General features: G+C 39.4%; 1 protein-coding gene across 2 annotated transcripts; it reads right to left on the bottom strand.

Annotated features, from left to right (window-relative positions):
- Nucleotides 1–1,412: 1,412 nt before the first annotated feature.
- LOC140309113 (somatomedin-B and thrombospondin type-1 domain-containing protein) lies at nt 1,413–17,977 on the bottom strand. 2 transcript variants are annotated; one of them, XM_072386941.1, is made up of 5 exons: nt 17,518–17,977; nt 8,502–8,687; nt 7,964–8,054; nt 4,527–4,685; nt 1,413–3,073 (listed from the first exon to the last, which is right to left on the bottom strand). In XM_072386941.1, exons 1-5 carry the CDS (start codon nt 17,765–17,767, stop codon nt 2,968–2,970), a joined length of 792 nt encoding a protein of 263 aa, XP_072243042.1. In that variant the 5' UTR covers nt 17,768–17,977; the 3' UTR covers nt 1,413–2,967. The 2 variants fall into 2 exon arrangements, with proteins under 2 accessions (XP_072243042.1, XP_072243044.1); XM_072386943.1 differs by having other exon boundaries at nt 8,502–8,684; nt 17,518–17,976.
- Between the last annotated feature and the right edge of the window lie 1,755 nt (nt 17,978–19,732).

Below are 19,732 nucleotides of genomic sequence, written 5' to 3' on the forward strand. Positions count from 1 at the left end.
TGTGTTTAGATATACAGCATATAGATCTATAGTATGCTGGTTCAGCAGGACGTCCACGTGTAAATGACATCACAAGTTTTACAGTGTTACCCTTATCTGAAAATAATAACACTCGTATCAGATGTGAGGAGCATGTGGTGATATGAGACACTCAGACTGCAACTTCAAATGAATATTGCTAAAGAAGGGACCTTGAGGTCAAGGTGGAACCACACATCCAACAATAAACGGAAGTCTTTTCTGGGTTCTTTCACTTCACTCTATTACATTGGGGCCGGGAGGGCTTTGAACAGCTGTCTTGTCAAAAACAAACAGTGGCAGGGCTGTGACAAAGGCCGCCATTGCTGGAATGCCCCCCCTTTTCAGCGACTGTAATCCCAGAACACACTGCTGTCGGAGCCCATCAGCCACTGGGCCAGAGATGGGCCTTCCTGCCTTTTGGAAAGTGTGTTGGCAGCAGGGACAGTGCAGCAGAGGGAATCGACTGTCAGGGTGACAACACTCTATTGCCACCGTTGTAGTGAGAGAAAATAAAGGGTTGTGCTGACGAAGGGAAGAGGATGGAGGGAGGAGACCATAGACAGGAGGGAGGGAGGGTGGCTGAAGAGATTAATGGAGGAGGTGAAGTTCAAGAGCCTCTGAGATAGAACATATGAAAGGAGCAGTGTGAGGATGTCTATTAAATGGCGTATTTATTTTAGGTGTTGATTAGTGAGGCTCTGGTCTTATTACTTCTTACAAATCCCCTTCAGTTACTAGAATTCTCATCAATAAAGTCTTACAGATTGTTTAGACATCTGTTGTCATTTCAAAAGTCAAAAAGAGCACTTCATTTGTTCATGATTGTATCTCTTTCATAAACATAAGTCACACAGTAAGAGGTCTATGTTATACGTTATACGAGCTCAAATGCTTTCTTAGCCTCACCTATCTTCTTAGTGGCTGAAGTGACACCACTGCTTTTGTTGGAGGGCTGCTCTTCTGTAAAAGCAAAAGTGTACTGTTCTTTTTAACAATTCACAACAAACTGAATATGAGTAGAAAAGTGTCAGTTAGGACAATTAGTATTACTTTTGTAAGCATACATTTCAGGGTCAGACTCAAACTTCCTCCTCCATGTTTAGTTATCTAGTCCATACATCAAATAAAAGAGGAGGCACTTGGTATTTGGTGTTCTCTGTACAGGTGACCTAAGCAAATTCCAACAAGTGGCAGATGTACTGACACACAATGTAAGCTGTCGCGTGTCTCAGTCCTCATGTTTCAGCCATCCAGACATTATCTTTCTGCACTTACATCCCAAAAACAAACCCAAATTTGAGGGGAATACAGATGAAATACATGATTACACACATTAGTTGTCATTTAGTCTGTCGTCATCCCATTTAAACACCAGGCAAAAATGTCAAGAATCCAACAAAAATATTTTAATGGTTACATGTTTGAATTATGTTACATTTTTTAAACTGTGCTTTTCCTTCACTGTGAAATTCTGCATGTAAAAACTAGTTAAACAGAGGGATATACTTATCACAGCTGTGCTCATAGTTGTTATTGTGGAGGGGAGAAGTCATAAATGCTAATGGTGGTCTCTGTAAAGAAAAATGTAATGAAGTGCGCAAACACGTGTCAGAAAGATCCAGCAAGTGTGGGAGAGGTGACAGTCGAGTTGTTTTTTTTTCACTAATGGACAATGTACAGAATATTCTGTGTGATACTAATAAAATCATCGCTTGTTTTATAATAAATAAAACACAAATACAGCTGTGGGAGATGACAGCTTTCCAGACAGAAAATCCCTTTCTTAGGACGACACATGTCCTCCTCTTAAACCAGCTGTGAATGAAACAGAGGAAGAAGTACTGAGCCAATTAACCGGCTCCTATCTTCAAATCAAGGATGCAAAGCTGTTGTTGATCTGCAAAAACATCGATTCAGAGGAGTACACAAGTAAAGGGAAGAAACAGAATAAGCTGTGGGGAGTGTTGGGAGGAGATTAATGATACAGGAATAACTTGTGTGATGTTTATATTGGAGGATGCGCTGCTTACAAAGCTCCCCTGTGAGCAGAGCAAGCTGAGAAAGAAAACAGTCCTGAGGCTTATTTGACTTTTTTTTTAGACACAGAGGACAGAGAGAACCACCATGAAATTCTCTCATATGGCTCCTTTTCCTCTAAAATAATATCAGGTCTAAACTAGGGAAACTGATTTCAGCTATTAGTAACTTTAGCCAACTAAATACATCAGCGACTGACCATAGAAGGAGCAGACATGAAAGAGGAAGCTTGATGAGCGGCAAAGACACAAATCTAAGCACCTGAGAGTAGACACCCGATACTCATCTTTGTTTTCACAAAAAAGAAATATTAGTTGAAACAAAACTGCAGAGCAGAGATATATAGACTTAATATAGTGAAGAATGAAACTTGGATGAACCAGTTTTAGCATATCCAACTCGCTGATGATTCAGCACTGGATTGAGACTTAAACTGAGGGCAGCGACTGTTTTTTTAACTGGATTTAACTGTTTTTTGTGGATACAAAGAAGTGTAGCTATATAGACACATGTACACTACGTATAAACAATTACAATTAAAAAATGTGTGAAGCAAATTAATAAATCTCTATATCTTTACATTATGCATTAGCAGACACAGTTGCGTTGGTGGAGGTAGATAGCAAAGATTCAGAGGTAAAAAGGCATTTTGACATGTAGGCTGTGCTTTGGAGGAGAAACGTGGCAGTAAAATCTGACGTTAAATGCAGATATTTCAGTGTGCTTAACAACTGGTTATACAGTGCAGAGTATGAGGTGAGAAAAGAAAGTGGCAGGATGCAGCTGATCTCCTTGGGTTCTCCAGGACTCCGGATCGGAGGGTCTAGCTTGTCTAGGAGGGTTCTCTGCAGTCAGCAGGAAGCTCTGAAGGGAATCCTGTCCCTGCATTTTGATGTCTGACGTGTTGACTCAAACAAAGAGGACAGAGTAGGGAGGACACCTACACTTCTCAGAAGACAACTCTCGTATCCAGGAACCATGACAGCCTGGGACCGAAGCTGCTGCCCAGAATGTTCTGGAGAAGAATGACATATATTTTTATTTGCATAAACAAATAGTATGGATACTAGACATACAGGCCTAACGATCTCATACATTATCCTCCAGAATCTGGTACAGCTGGGTGCAAGGCATCTTAACATTATAAGTTAACAGTTTTTCACAGTTATCAGTGACAGAAAAACTAGCAAATGTTTTTATAGCTCTATGATTTTTTTCAATGTTTGTTTATGGATGTTTTTCATGGATTACTCAATTTTAGGATTTTAACCTTTTTTTACTCTTTAAGTGGGGTTCTTTGATTATCTGAGTATCTATTTGGTGTCTGTATGAGTGGTTTTTTTTGCTGTCTACTTTAGGTAACTTAACAGCAGACAGAGAACTCTCATTTTTAGCAAACTAAATCTGAAAGTTACCCACCACAAAGGTGAACTGCCTCAAAAATGTCAAAGCCGTTCAAGAGCATGCTATATGTAAATGGTTTTAGACAGCACCACTTTTGCATCAGACTGTTGTTTACTCGGCCACTATTTTCTCACACAAAGAATGTGCGCGTTGCTTCATTGCCTGCACTACAGCTCCACACTGTATTCTGCAGCCACTCAGCAGTGACTGATGCCAAAACAACTATGAGGAGATGTGAAAATGAGTGATTTCAAAAGTGACAACAACGATATGTTATGTGATGCAAGGTTTTGAGATATCATACCTGATAGGTGATAACTGCAGTTCTTTTCTGAAAAGTGAACACTGCAAATTGGGTGATATCTAATAATAATGACTAAGCATATATCAGTTTATATATATATTTTCAGTCAAATGTCTAAAATACATTTTCTATTTTCCTTCACTTTGTCTACTGGACATCCGTGCAAATTAGCACATATTTAATCAGATAATGCCTTATTAGCATGTCTTAACATAACATTTTTTTAAATCTTGTCATGTTGAAAAATAGTTAATAATTAGAGACATTTGATGACAATATCTAAATATTGGCTTTTTCACTAAATTATTTAATCTTTAAAGTATTAAAAAGGCAATGTTGCTTCAGTCAAAAACCATTTACTCTGAAATCTCAAATAACTTCATAAAATCTATAATGCAAAAGATTGCAGATGATTTTTCTAATGTTTGTAAGCAGCAGGGAAGTTTCAAAGGGATGTGAAAATTTGTGTATAAATTGTATACCGCAATTCACATATTTGGAATGCTGCAGCATCTAGTTTACAAAGCAAATGAATATGCATGTGATTGGTGTACACAGTGTTACACAACTGAATACGCTTCCTCTTTGAAAAGAGAAGCTAACTACTCCCGTAGGTCTCTATTATTTTAACCAAATTCAACTCCATTAGAAGTGACACATTGACAACTCTATCAACCCAAAAGGTTGGGAGTAAAAGACTAAAAACAATGTAGCTGTTGTTATTTTTCCATTATATTGTAGAAACAAGGTTGTTTTTTACCTGGTGTTCTCCAGTCCGTCACCTCCACAGCGATCTGACTTTGACATGGCGTCACTCTGACACTCTGCACAGACCAGCCTCTCTCTCACCAGCTGAGCACTCCACAGTTTGAGTTTACACGCTGTGCTGGCCTGTTTTACACGGAGGTACACACAGTAACTGCAAGAGCACAAATTAAAGGAAGGGATGGGATAAAAAGGGATGGAGATTAAAAAATTGGTGACTCATTAGCTCATACATACATTGAAATACAGCTGTGAAAAATGAAACCTGTGAGAACTAAGCAGGGTTGAAAGCAGGCATTTGTACAGGTATCTACAGCCAAGAGCTCAGCATCCAATATTTTGTTCTTTGGTCTGGTGCCAGTGCAGCATCTCTAACAAACTTGGCAAATGGAATATGTCCAGATAAGACACATGTTGAGTTTAAGCACTCCAACAAGGCCTCCCTCCTCCCTCCTCCCTCCTCCCTCCTCCCTCCTCCCTCCTCCCTCCTCCCTCCTCCCTCCTCCCTCCTCCCTCCTCCCTCCTCTCTCCTCCCTCCTCCCTCCTCCCTCCTCTCCCTCCTCCTCCTCCTCCTCCCTCCTCCCTCCTCCCTCCTCTCTCCTCCCTCCTCCCTCCTCTCCCTCCTCCTCCTCCTATTTCGTCTGAAACAATCAAACCTTGCTTAAAGCCATCTGGCAATCCAACTAAATGTAATCAGACAAAACACCAATTTGCTGATAAGAGATTTGCTCTTTTTGAAGGTGATCCAGAAGTGTTATGGTCACCTGCTCTCTGCACTGTCAACACAACTCAGTCTGCAGACTAGAAACAATTAAAGTCTTGTCTATCTGACTCTGGTGGGCACTTTGAACTTCACTCCACTATTTATGTAGTCTGCTGTAACTCAGTCAGCTGTGACCAAGCACAAATCCCAGTGGGGAGATTTTTCAAAGAAAACAGACTTTTTGCTTCTATGCTGCTTTTATCCCCACATTTACAAGGAAACAACTTGACTGAATGAGAATTTCAGAGGAACTACAAGTAGCTTTTAACTTTGGATTGATTTAAAAAGGAATTGCAAGTTTAATAACCCTCTAACACATGTTATTGTAGATGCACACATGGAACTCTTTAAGTTGAATTTCCTTTCTTTTTGTCATAGTTGCAAGAAACTTCAATGAAAAACAGCTCATCTTTTCTCTGTTTTTGTAGGTATTCAAAACTGTAAGCTCAGCCAAAGAGGTGAAAGTGCAAATTTTCTCAGGAAAATATTTTGGGGTTTTTGTGAAGTCTTCTTTTCCCATTGACACTTTTCATCCTCATGTTTATCACTTCTAATCTTCATTTTTAATACGGACTTGAGGTGTTTTTCTTTGTCAGATGGATGTATCTTAGGGTTGAGTTGCATTCATTTGAACCTGGGAAAGTGACCAATTTGGAACCATTAAACCATTAGTTATTATATCTATGTGGATGTATCTGATTGGTTTGTTTTTATCTATTCTGTTTCATACTTGCCTCTTTCAATGCTGGTTGTTGGATGTTTTATGATGATGACCCTAATGAAGGCCACAAACCAAAACATACTGGTCAAACAATGAAGTTATTCTCTATTTAAACAACACGTTTTGCTGTAAATCCTTCTTCATTCCTCTAAAAATCTGCCCTATTCATTCCTGAAATATGGTGAATATGGCAGGTTTATCTTAAGCCTCTACAATTAAAGTTGTAAATGCAATTTCTATTACCCGTTCAAGACATACAAATTTGAGATTCACAGACAAGTGTTGATCATCTCTAACCCCCTTTTTCTAGGTCAATCATGACACCACCATCAACAGACCAGATGTCTGTGTGAAATTACCTGTACTCAGGCCCATTTAATGAATAGTGTGCTTACAGTTCCCTGGTGTTTCGAACAGTCAAAACAAAAGTATCTGATGTCCATTTTAATCAGTTTAAAAAGGCTGTGGGCTGTCAGGAAAACAGCCAGGGTTTTATTCCCTTGATTTAGATTTTTCCAGCTTTGAGAACATCTGCAATCAGCTCAGACCAGCAATGAATGTGTGTGGAGAAGGTGTCTCTTTACGTGGATTAAAGTTGTCTTATCAGTAAAGGTCAGCTTGTGATGCATTTTTTCAGTGCAAGGGTTCATGTTACGCAGCAAAAGTGATTTCAGGCCTGGTACGTGTGTCCTCAACCTTGGCCTTGGTCTGTATTCTCTAATCTTACACAAAGCTGATCTTAGAGTGACCTTTAAACTAAAAACTGATATGAACCTGGAATGAAATCCTGCAAACTTAAAACCTTGAGATTCATGCCAGAAAGAGCTGCATCTGAAAGTTTTATGGTGTAGAATATTTTTTGGGGGCTAGAAAACAGTGTTCAATTACAGTCAAAAGTATGAGCTGTGCCTCCAAAGGCAGAATCAAACATGCTTCTAAAATTAGATCAAGTGATAATTCACCAAAACCAAAAAGAAAGACATACATAGTGCTTTTTAATCAAAATGGTCCTCATTCCAAACTCGTAGCTGAACATTCCAAAAACGTGAATATAAATAGTACAATGATTAGAAAATCGCTTAAACTATGACTGACTGAAAAAAAGACAGCAAAAAAAGGAACAGTCTGCATGGTAGTATCTGTCTCTCCAAAACGTGTATATATTTTTAAGCATTAGCGGTGACTTCACAGATGTTAATCTTACTCATGTTGCACTTTCAAACATCCAGAGCTCTTGCTATGAAATAGCAGACTACCCCAAGCTTAAACTTTTCCTAACCCCAACCAAGTATTTTTGGTGCTAATAAAATGCCTACTAAAACAGCGAGTGCAGATGAAACTTAAGTCTAAAGAAATTAAACAAAACTAAAGTGACTAAAGAGGGTCCACAGTGGGTTTATACCACCCATCAAACCTCTTTACACGGACATGGCTCTTATCAAAAGGGGTTACTCACATAAATATTGTTGCTGAAATGCTTGTTTGGGTTGTTTCTGGGGGACAAGCAACTAACTGTAAATGGTTATTTAGGTTTTAGGCCATGTTGGGCTTGGTCTCATGTCCGTAGGTTGCTAATGATTAACCAGTTTTCAGCATTAGATTAAAACTAAACTTAAACTTTCCCACTCCTGACTCTTTTTAAACATGTTCTTGGCATCAAATTCAAGGTGAGAATATATTCAACTTAATTCTCAGTTTCAACATTTGATTTAAAGGTGGTTGTTTTTTTGTTTGTTTTTTATCAGATAGAAGAATCATTGCATTCTGTTTTCATCAACCCTTCACACACCATCTCAAAGCTATTGGAAACTGAGCTGTAAAATATCTCAAGATCAGAAATGTGATCATTTTACACACAGCTTAGCTGTAGCCCCCTCTGGACAGATGGCGCTGAAACCCTTCATTACAGGCAAAAACAAAATGGTTAATTGTTGTCAGGAAGCCTCACCTGGCCTTTTCCTCCTTCATCAGCATGTGTGGTCGTCTCCAAGGGTCCTTGAAGTTCCTCTTGTAAGAATCAGGCAGGATCTTTGCAACCTCTGGCGAACAGTTATTTAGATGGAGATGAAGACAAGAACAAGTGTCAGATATTTATTTATAGCCACAAGAGATGATAATATGAATACATTCCACATTTAATCTGTACCATCTAACCCTTTGGCTGAAACTGATTTATTAAATCAGATGACTCAGGGTGACATAGATGACAGTGGTATTGAATCATCCTTGGAAATGTTCTGCTTCGAAAATTGTCTGCCTGTGTTCTGGTCTTCTGGGAAAGTATGTTAACAGTTAAGAGCATGACTGTGTTGAAATAGTTCAGCTGAAGGTGAAGTTTCACAATAGATGTGGTTAACAACTGTTAACAAAAGGTCCCCCGCAGAAACATGAAAAAACAAATTAATATGTAACAGAGCTCAGACCAGGAGTACGCAGGAGGAAAAAAGCCTCCATGTAAAGGCACACAGAGGAAGTAAGTTTCTTACCTTTAAAAGTGCTGCATATGGCGTCATTTCCAAAACATCCTCGTCGCTGTTTGAGGTCAGGACAGGGTGTACCCCCGTTTCTGGGGGGAACAGATACTTGGCGACTCCTCTCTGTGCTGCCAACACTGCAAAGCGATGTGCATGATGACCAGGGTCCCCATGATCCAACCACACAGTCAATGGCTGCTGGCGGGAAGCAGGAAGACGGAGATGGGAGATGATTCATATTTATGTGGCTGCTTTACAATTGTTCTCTGTCACAGATTGTATAAGTGAGCTAAACTTATTTGCAGGTTACACTGAGTATATAGGCAAGTCAAATTTGAAGTTTAGTAAATATGATGGCAAATTAAAGTAAGAGAAAAATCCAGTGCAAGAAGTATGTCTAAAGAATAATATCAGAAAATCCCCTTTTTTTAGCTTTTCCTGTGATAAGTGCCCAAATGACGAAAATTAGATGATTCTTAACCCAGAGGAAATAGTAAACTTAATAAACTTTCCCCTAATCTTTGCTGTCATGCCAAACTGGCTTTAAGTGTGAGCTACAACACACACCCTGATATAGTGGGTAGGAAGGTGACAGTGAGTGACTGGGTCATTACAAACTATTCATGTCAGATCAGCTAAATCCCAGACTCAGGAAGTCTGCCAACCCAGGTCATAAGTGTAGGGTCCATTTACATAGTGGCTAATTTTGCATCTTGTTCTCTCTGGTCTCCCACTTAAAAACATACATGCACACCCGTGAACTCAGCACACCACATAAACAGCAGCAGCAGTAATTAGACTTCCTGCTCAGTAGGCAGATTTAGACAATTACATCAAGCCAAGAGGAAGTTGTATTACATAGATTGCTGCTCTGATCAAGGCCAAGAGACTCCAGCAGTAATCAAGCCCTGTCCAGCACAGATATCTAATAGCAGCAGACATTTAACAGCCTTGTTTTGGGGAGGAAATGCACACTTCATAAACACATAAACAAAAAGGGAGCAAGACTCTCAAAAAAAACTCTTGCAAAATGTATAAATGCAAAAATGCACGTTTACACCACAACACATGTAAATTTATGAGAGCAGATGGACCCAGCTGGAAGCTCTTAGAGATTCTTGGTGAAATGATTGTAAAGGAATGGATCAATATATCAAAACTGAATCTAATCCTCCCATACCATCGAACCTCACATTAGCTTCATAATACTCACTTAACCAGGAGGGCAGTGCTGTGACTTTGCATGCTTTTGTGTGTGTGAGCGGGAGAAAGAGAGCTTTTAAAGATGCCGCCAGTTTGATTCATTCCCATAGTCCTATTGGGGTTTCAGAGGGGTGGGGGGCAGCTGCCTCAGTGGCACGGTCCATCCACAAAAGCCACTGTGGAATCTCTGCATTCCTGCACATTAGTGCTGCCCACCTGACATTTGCTTTTCCCAGATCACCACAAATATACAGGCACACGAAGAACACTATTTCTGTAGGATAAATCCTCTCAGTTGGGCAGTCATCACCCTAAAACACACAGATATACACATTCCCCAGGGTAGACTTCTTGACAAGCATGCGTTTGACTGAAAAATTACCTAAGGGCGTAATGGGATCAGACACCAATCAACTTCCCACTCTTGCCTCCTCCACCTCCTCTTATCCTTGCTCCTGTCTGCCTGCCTTTCCTTCCCTCCTCTACATCCTCTGACGTTCATGGGGCAGTTTTGATGTAGCTGTTTTCTCTTCTTACAACATCAAACACTAGCAAGCAGGGCACTTTAGGTTTTTACTGCAGATGGTGTGCAGTGGAACCAATAGGGTCAGCTTGTTTCCGCACCCATGGGGACACAGGACTATTATCCCTTTAATCGACTAACTCACACAAAAATAGCGCGAAGGCCCTGTCTGGAAGTCTCAGCCTCCTGGTCCCGAGCCACCAGAGGTCAAAAAGAAATGAACAAACTGTGGTGGTCCCCCACTCTGCTTCTGGTACCAAGACTGCAACAATCCCACCACCCACATGATAAGCCTGCTGACAGTCTGACCTACACAGGCCCCATTGTCCCCAGTTTGCATTGTGACGAGAAAGTCTCCAGTTGGAAAGCCTGAAATCACCTCTGACCTCTGACCCCAATACAGGAAACAAATGGCACTCATTGTCAAAATGTGCAGCTTCTTTGGTTTTGAGTCCTTAAATGTTTTTCTTCAGTTAGGAATTTTATATGGAAAGAGAAATAGTTCTACACGTGTGGCTGATATTAGAAGAATATTGTCTAATTCTTCTTGAGCACAAGGTAAACCTTGAGGGGAACTTTGTGACAGGAGCAGTAAACTAGAGGGGGGAAAATGACAACAGTTTCGGAATCTGTATTGGTCCTTGAAAAGATATTTTCTTAATCAGGTTTTCATTTTGAATGAGGGGATGCTAAACAGACATGTTTGGTCATCATAGATTTACATGTGTGTGTGCATCTTTTATGGTAAAGCTCACACATACGTCTGTGGATTATATAAGATTTGGCAACAGTTGGTACAAATCTGGTTGGTGATCAAATATTGGCTCAAACCAAACGCATGCCAATATTTTTTAGCTATGACAGACTTTAAGCAGTATAGCAGTTTTGTGGCCATCAACAGCACTTTAGATCACCACTATTTGAAATCAGACTATGTGTTTTCAACATCTTCAATTGCTGAAATGAGTGATTTATTGATATACGAGTTATTCAGTAGAATTCCTTTGTTTTCTCTCTCACTCTTCTTGAGCTGTGCTTCCATGTTAGAGTTCCATAACAAAAGAGTTAAAAGCCCAATTAGCTTTTTTCCCATTCCGTTATTGTTTTGTCCAGAACTCTCCCTTTTTTCAACCATCTGTCCTCTTTTATTTCCACTTCCCCTTCCCCCTCAATCCACCCCCACTTCTTTGCTGATGGGTCACAGATGTCCAGTTGGTCTGGAGGGCCACTACACCTCAAACCCACCACAGTCACCCTTCTTCTATAGTAGAGTTAGGCTTTGGTCCCACCAGACACACATTTTAATGTTTAACAACTTGAGAGAGAACCATATGCTTGTTAATATGGGTGAAGGACACAGTGTCTTGATACCAGATTGGCACATAAATGTTTCCTGTAGACAAAGTGGGAGCAAAACAAGCCACTCCATTTGAATGACTACTTCAAAACACAGCTGAGACAGATTTCCTATAAAACTGCAAAGCATTGCAACTGTGTTTGCATTGCATGTCCTCACAACACCAAACAAATGATAAGAACTATTAGTTTTCCTAACAACAGAAAAACAAGGAAGCAAAAGGGAAAACAAAAAGAAAAGAATAGATAGAACAGAAATTGGGGAATTCAGATTTTACATGAGATTAAATGGAAGAACATGGGTTAGTATAATTCTAATCTTTATAAAATTATCAAGAAATAGATTTTAAAAAAAAAAAGAAGAAGAAACATGTTGACCTACATCATATGCACTCTTAAGGCAGACATGATAGGATTTCCAACCAATGACCATATTGGTCATTAGTTCCTGATATGCCCCATAAAAGCATTGCTGAAAGAAAAAAAGCACCAACATAGTGGAGTATTTCCAACTTTACCCAGTACACGTCTGTTGGGATAACTGGTGTTTTCTTTCTATTCAGTTTTGTTTTATTTTTTAACTTTAGTTAATTTTTCACGCTCTGGTTAGTTTTGTTTTCACCTCCTACTGTTAGGTTCACTGTAGGACATCTCGAGAAGACAGTCACCAATTTTAAATGCTTTTCTCAATATGTACAAGAATGAAAGTTTTACAGCCATGTAAGCAGTTAAATGCTAGTGCTAAAATACCAACAAAATCACCACAACACTGAGAGTTTAAACGTTCTAGTTCTGCGTGTTTCCAGGCCAACATCTGTGTCCCACCTGATGATCAGTGTAGAAGAAAAGTATCCATTTTTTAATTTTTTTTGGAACCGCTTAGAACATTGGAATATTTTTTGGGGAGTTTGTATTTTCTTGGACTTTGCCCTTAGCAGCTTGGTTAGTCTGCTTGGTTTTGTTTATGAGTTATCTGACTGTTTGTTGTCTGCCTACCTCCTGCCATGTTGTGTTTGACATGATATGCACCCTGACAAATCCACTTCTATGTTGCAGTTCTAAATTTGTATCAGTATCATTAACTGATCTAGTCTGAGATAACAGCCTAACCAAGCCAGCAAACTACAACACAGTACAGTGCGTATAATTGGAAGTGACATATGCCAAACCAGAGACAGAAGAGAAATCAGCTATTCTGATTCATTCTGAGGAGGACATGAGTATGTACCAAATCTGACTTGTGAGTATGATTGATTCAATGGTTAAGACATTTCCTCTAGAGGAAAAACTTTAACCCTATCATGGCACAGTTGGCTGTGCCATCTCTCTGTAGCTTTTGGTTTAACCAATCACTCAGATGAAATATGACGCTGTCACTCCCGATCATTGTCAGAACAGCAGTTTTACCTCCAACATCCAATGAAAACAGCATATACACTTCCAAGTATGAAAAAGAGAGAGAAACACTCAGTAGAAAATCTGTATTTTCTGTCCATGAAGAGGACAGATGTTGGACATCAAATTTGCAACCAGCAGCTGGCGTGGCAGTTCATGAACGCCAGGACAAAATTAACTTTAAGAATTTAAACAGCTGGTCCGTTTCAGGTTAAAGAGAGAACATGTGGGAAGCACAGAAGAAAAAGAGGGAGTTGAATAGGTGGAAAGAAGCAGACATCATGGCTTTACTACATACAGTGCCCTGGAGAAAAGGAAGAGAAGCAGAGGGGCCTGCAAGAGAGGGAAGTGTATGATAAGAAAATTCTCATTTGTCTGAGGAAGAGGCTAGAATTTGTCTCCTGTTCAGGTGAGAATTACCAGACACCACAGCAGAAGAGGAGTGGGCCAGTATGATCTCTAGAGTCTGTGAAGAGGAATTGCAATTATCTTGATGGGAAACTTGCTGTGAAGTTTAGATGTATTAAAAGTATGAATGTGGACTAGTGACAAAGACAATTTACATCATTATGTAAATCATTATTAACATGAATGTCAAAGTTTAAGTGTCAAAATTATTTTTTTTAACTGTGATTTCTTTCCTGGAGGAGTATGATTATACAGAAATGTTGTGCAACCATTTTAATTTATTATATTTATACCTCTATCAGGATTCTGGTTGGAGAGTTAACCACTTCTCTTGGTAGTAGCAGACAAAAATTTAGATTTTGTGCTCAGATCTGAGCGCAGTCTCTGTATTTTCTATTATTGGTTTAGATCAAGAGTATAAACACTACTACAAAATCCTGTTTCATCCATTCCGCAACCAGTTTTGATGTGTTTGGGGTCATTGTCCTTCTGGAACACCTGATTATGTCCAAGTTTCAACTATTAAGCCATGGTTGAACAATACTGATGGATTACTGTATAAAGAAATTCTTCAGCGTAACTTCTAATCAACATCTGATCTGATCTGACACTTTCTATTGTCCGAGTGGTCAGCAGCTTAAAAAATGCTCATTATGGAGCAGAGGTACTTTCTTGGATAGTAGCTTTGCAGTCTGATGTCAAATATACTGATGTGCAGACAATGTCACTGGTGTTCCAGCAACTTCTAAATTATGACAGAACTTTGTTGGTTCCAGAGATGTTCCTGACCATCTGAACCAATTTCCTGTCAGCTTAGGAGGGCAGTATGGGTCTTTTGCCTGACCTTGTCAAAATCACTGCACTCCCGAATAACTTGTCCTTACACTTGGCTGTCTCAATGAATGGTTTTGGAATGTGAGGCATCTCTCAGATAAACACTGAGCTCTTTGGGCTCTTCGACTGTACTGTGTGCTAGTCAGTCCAGTCTTTTGGCACAACTAGAAATTAGTAGATGCAGTTAATCTTGATCACTGAGAGAGAAAGGTAAGAGATCCTGGCAAGTTACGACATTTGGGAACTTCCAATACCTCTGAATTATTCATTTTTATAGGTGTAATGATTCTTTGGAGCCTTTGTGTAAAATATGGATCCTCTGGTAAATTCAGAAAATCCTAAATAAACCTAAACTTGTTCTACTCCAGAAAAACAGCAGCCAATCATTACTATGACATTCATATCCATGATAAATGTGTTTAAACTTCCAACCAAAACTGTTTGAGTTTAGATATTTCATCTAAAAAAAAAATCATGACCTTCAGCTAGAGGCCAACCTGATCACCCATTTTTGTGGTTTATATTAGGAATATGACAACCACTGTCAACCTACCCAAGTATTACTAAGCCAACCAGAAGAGCTAAAACAATGCAGGACTATAAAAGTCAGTAAATTGTTTCTAGCCACAAATTCATCCAGAACCCAATTCTTTAATGTTCTACTCAACTGTTATTGTTTGTGGTTTCAAGCATATTTTTCCCTAAATATAAAACTACTTGTCCTTACACATTAAAAACAGCGCTGATTACTGGCGCTCATCCATCACTTTGAAACAGTAAATGTATATGAATTTCCTTCAAACAGTTTAAACACAGCACACGTTTCTGTCAAATAGTTCTTTTGAACGACATCCCTGGGGACACTGGTATAACACTCTGAAGAGCAGTGTTTGTATCCAAGTGATATAAACAGTGTGCCAGTGTTTCAGACTTTCCTCTGAAGTCACTCACTCTGAGCTCGTTGTGAAGCTACAGCTGACACGAGTTAATTACAGACTGTAACAGACAGTACACAGACAAACTCCTTGATGTGCTGTCTTGCTGTTGGATTTGACTTAGATAAATGGTAGAGTGGGTGATGAAATATCAGGGTGCTTTGATGGGACATATCCATGCTGTGTTTACACTGTGGAGATGCTCAGGTTGCACAGGAAATCAGGGTGTTTTTCTAAGCATCATTCACTGCTTGGTGACGCATATATAGTCTAAAGTACACTGTCAATTTACCATCACTCCCATGTTCAGAATTATCTCTGGCAAGACTGTAAAATAACCAAAAAGGAGACTTCATGAAGACACACAAACTATAGCAGATGACTTCTAACTCTTTTCACATAAAGAATTCAGCAGGCATGTTTTGATTTACAGTCACTGTGAGGTGCCCACATCCAGCTGCAGAACATAATCCACCCTGCAACACCTGCATCCCACCATCACAAAGTAGACTGTTGTTTGTCACACCAGTATTGAGCTGTTAGAGAAACATATGAGCTGCACAGTGCTAAAAGTCCCTGTGCGACATGTGAAAGAGCCGGTGCATATGGCAGCTGTGACCTCTGAGGAGCCAGAAGCTGTCAAACAGTATGGTGATGATTCAACTCTAACCTGAGTTGTTCTGTTCACGCTCAGCTTGGCAGACACGTGGGATGAAGTGATGCCTGGAATCCACTCAGCTGGCTGTGGGATTGTAAATTCTGTTACTACATGCCTGCTTGCCTGATTGGGGAATACAAACTAAAAACTAAATCGCTGCTTTCTAGTTTCTGAGATTCATATTGTTTTCAAGAAGCTTCAGCTTTTTAACAGAATTATTGAGTGTATTATAATCAGATGGGTTTCAGTGTAAGAAATCTGTTTTGAATCTATAGTTTGTTAATTGATACCAAAATATGAACTGCTTGTTGCAATGTTAGAATTTCTGCAGCTGCTAAATGATAATTACAGTAGTTTAGTAAGTTTTCTTGTTTCATTATTTTGAATACCACTCTTAGCTAAATCAAACACACACACAATGTTTTCTGAGATGGACCACTTCTCTTGAGCGTTTCTAAAAATAATAAGAAGTCAAATTTGTACCAACATTATCTGTTGTTACCAATATCAATATGGCCCAAAATCACACATAGCAAATGTACATCAACGAACAGTGCAATCTGTATCACATACAAATTAATTACTGAAACTCTAAAGGATAATTATTAAGTATAAGTTCAGGAGAAAATGGATTACAATGTGCAAAACGTAATACATCTGAGAACATCTGCAATAACACACCATGTTGTAGTTAAACAGTGATAAACAGGTGTTTCAGCTATCTTTGAGGTAAACAGTGATGTCTAATAAAGTGTATTACTGCTTCCATCACAGTACTTAGACACCTTTAAGTTAATGACTCAAGTCACAATGAGGCTGTCTGTTCACACTGCAGTACAGAGGCATCACTCCAAGGTTACTATCTTAAATGTGCCTAAATAGAGGGATCACTGCAGCACTTACAGAGCTCTTTGACTCATAGGACTGACCCTGTAGGTGCTCATTACAGCGCTCTCAATACGACAGTCACACTCTGAGTGTATCTACACACAGATAATTACTCTTCATGAGTTGTTTCAACTATAAGAGCTGCCTAGGTTTACAGTTCAGCTTTTTCTGTCTGTCACATCTCAGACACAGCTCCACTGTAATCCTGACCATCTTTGGCAGCCTGTTACCATGGTGTCCATTCCCTCATTTGTCCATATATAGCAGTAGCCAGGGTGATGGGGGGAAAAGGTTACTGAAACTCTCATTTGAAGTCTGTGAACAATCATCCTCCATCAAAGAGCTGCTTTCTTTCTTAAAAGGAAACTTAAGTTTTTATTTGTAACTTTCTTATGATCACTCACTACTAGGATGTGCAATCTCAAGCTTTGATGTGATGGCCAAGGGTCAACACCACAAACCCAAAAAACACATGTACACAGCTTTCTTTTGAAACATACACAACAAAGACTGGAGATACTCTTCTGAGTTCACATAGAAGTGGTCACTTCAGGCTGGTCACCTAAAACAAACAGCCCTAATGGGTGCATTGGAGACAGCTATATGTAGTATGTCTCACTGACTCTGTGTCACCTCAATGTCAGCCATCCTTGCCCCATATCAAACAACAATGGACAACAAGCTCACTAAACAGGACACAGTTAGAATCTAGACAAATCAGGAGTTATTTTGTGCCCAAAGCTGTTGGTATTCAACCGCAATAATGTAAACAAACTGAAAATGATCTGATGTCGAATTTATGTGACCACAGTAGAACAAGAAACTCACCAGATATTTGGCACACGTGCTGATAGTCCTCGCAGCAGTCTCTGGTTTTCTGACAGTAGGTGTCACAGTAGCACACTGTCTTTCTCCTGGTGTACTCAAAACATTCGTTATTCCGGCCGGTGCAGCAATTTGGGCTCTCCCTCTCCCTACAGCCCGCTTCAGTCGGTGGGACGAATTCACCGCAGAAAAACGCAAAATATCCACAAACTACGAAACCAAGGCGCACTGAGCTCCATCCATGTGCTCCCATGACGGAAATTCTTCGAGGACCACCTGCTCCACACTCACACTCCGCTAAGGTTTCACTATGAGTTCTGCTTAATCTGAATTATGTTATTCCGGCAAATGCTGTATTTTCTATATAAAATCCAAGTGCAACATGGTCTAATAACTTCTCTACCGACTAGCGACTGGTGCGTAAAAACTGAGTGCTGTGCGCGACAGTTCTCCTTTATTTCTGTGGCGGACACCGCCCCCCTTACACCTACTGATGGTTGTTGGAAAAGACGTACAGTGCCAGCCTCTTTTCGTGTTTAATTCCCTCCTGCTCACTCAGTTGCTTAATATTGAGATAGGAGGATAGAATCAAATATAAGGTTGGATGTTGTGTCCCGTGAGCCCACTTAGATCCAAATCAACCCCAATACGGGTATTCATACGCGTTTGTTCCGCCGCCACAAAGCTGAAACATTCCAAACTTTTCAAGGATCCGAAACAGCAGGTATAATAAATCTGTGTCTCGCATGTTTTTTCATTACACGTAAACAGCACATAGGTGTAGAAACCGTCCATAACAGTTTTTAGCTCATAATCACGAAATCAAATTCAGCACCACGGACAGCGGCCCAGACCCTTTTATATAAAGTTAATGAGTGATTAAAAGGAAATAACAGTCCCTGTGTCTGCGTAAAGAGACGTGATCCTTCAGAGAAACTTTTTTTTCCACCCGTCCCCTAGAACTATAAATGCATCTACACCAGTGAAAGAAAGACTGCGGAACAATAACATTACTCACCCTTCCCTGCTTCTAAATGAACAGAGAACGTCAATAATGGTTAGTATTGTAAAAGTGCATCAAAATTAAACAGGAAAGGACAAAGTTATTTTAGGATTAAGGCAGCCATATTAAAAAGTTTTAATTATTTTTTTAAAAGTTTAAAGTAGCAATTTTTGTTTGCTGTATTAACCTGCCGAGCTGTTTTTACTCTTTTTGTCTTTTCTTTAGTTAACTTTATAAATAACGAAGGGGAGATATGTAAATACTCAAATATTCCAAAACTATTGTGATCAAATGGGGAAACACTGTTTTTGTTTTGTTTTTGCATATGCAGCTGTGTAGTAAATGTCTGTGAAGATGATGAGAGTTTTTGTCTTTCTTTTTGTGATTTGGCAGCCCACTTTCCCGCAGCAGAAAGGGGAGGAGGAGGGAGTGATGATTTTAAGATGAAGGGAAGTTGGTGGGTGCTTTGACGCTCTTCATAAAGCCCTATTGTAGAGATATGAAGAGTGAGAGGGCATCTCTCATCACTGTGGTATGTGTGCGTGCGTGCACGTGTGTTTGTGAGGAAGATATTTAGAGATGAGTTTGAGCCACAGCTCCCTCTACTGTTTTAAGTTCATTTGGCAGCATGTACAGTATTTCTGTCTCAGCACTTTTGATAAGTTCATGTAGTTATTTTTAAGAATATTTAATCAAATGCAACTCGATATCTAAGGGACACTTACTTGAGTATTCTACCTAACTTCCCTTTCGGTATAAATACGAATAAAGCCATCTACCTATATATCTATCTAACTTGTTTAAGGCTTCTTTGAGCTTTTGTCTAACTACATGTTAAAGGCAAATATCAAAGTACATGTTTCGTGTGCTAGATTTTATACTTCACTGCAAGTTTTTCCATTTATTTGAGACTCAGATTAATAATAAAATACACTATGACTATTTGTCACTATATTCAACAACACTACGACATGTAAAGTAATTCAACACACTCACCAGCTCCAATGTCAGCAATTACATAAACTAATACAAGAGCAGTGTTTTCATGCAAGTTATTGAATATTGTTTGTGTTTTATAGAAAAGGTCAAACATGAACGCAATATTATAAATACAGTGTTGACTTAACTGCAGCCTTTGTTGGAATCTGCAGGGTGTGGGGCCGTTGTGTTTCGTCAGCGAGGCAGGATCAAACTATTGGTCTAAATATCTAAATA

The sequence above is a fragment of the Leuresthes tenuis genome, unplaced genomic scaffold (genome assembly GCF_036924035.1).
Source record: "Leuresthes tenuis unplaced genomic scaffold, fLeuTen1.0.hap1 SCAF_6, whole genome shotgun sequence".
NCBI classification, from domain to species: Eukaryota; Metazoa; Chordata; class Actinopteri; order Atheriniformes; family Atherinopsidae; genus Leuresthes; species Leuresthes tenuis.

Excerpts from the sequence above, each read along its gene's own strand:
- LOC140309113 (XM_072386941.1), bottom strand. The coding sequence starts at position 17,767 with ATGGGAGCACATGGATGGAGCTCAGTGCGCCTTGGTTTCGTAGTTTGT. Across the intron at positions 8,688-17,517 it reads GCACGTGTGCCAAATATCTG|CAGCCATTGACTGTGTGGTT; the intron begins GTGAGTTTCTTG and ends GCTTCCCGCCAG. Across the intron at positions 8,055-8,501 it reads CATATGCAGCACTTTTAAAG|AGGTTGCAAAGATCCTGCCT; the intron begins GTAAGAAACTTA and ends ACTGTTCGCCAG.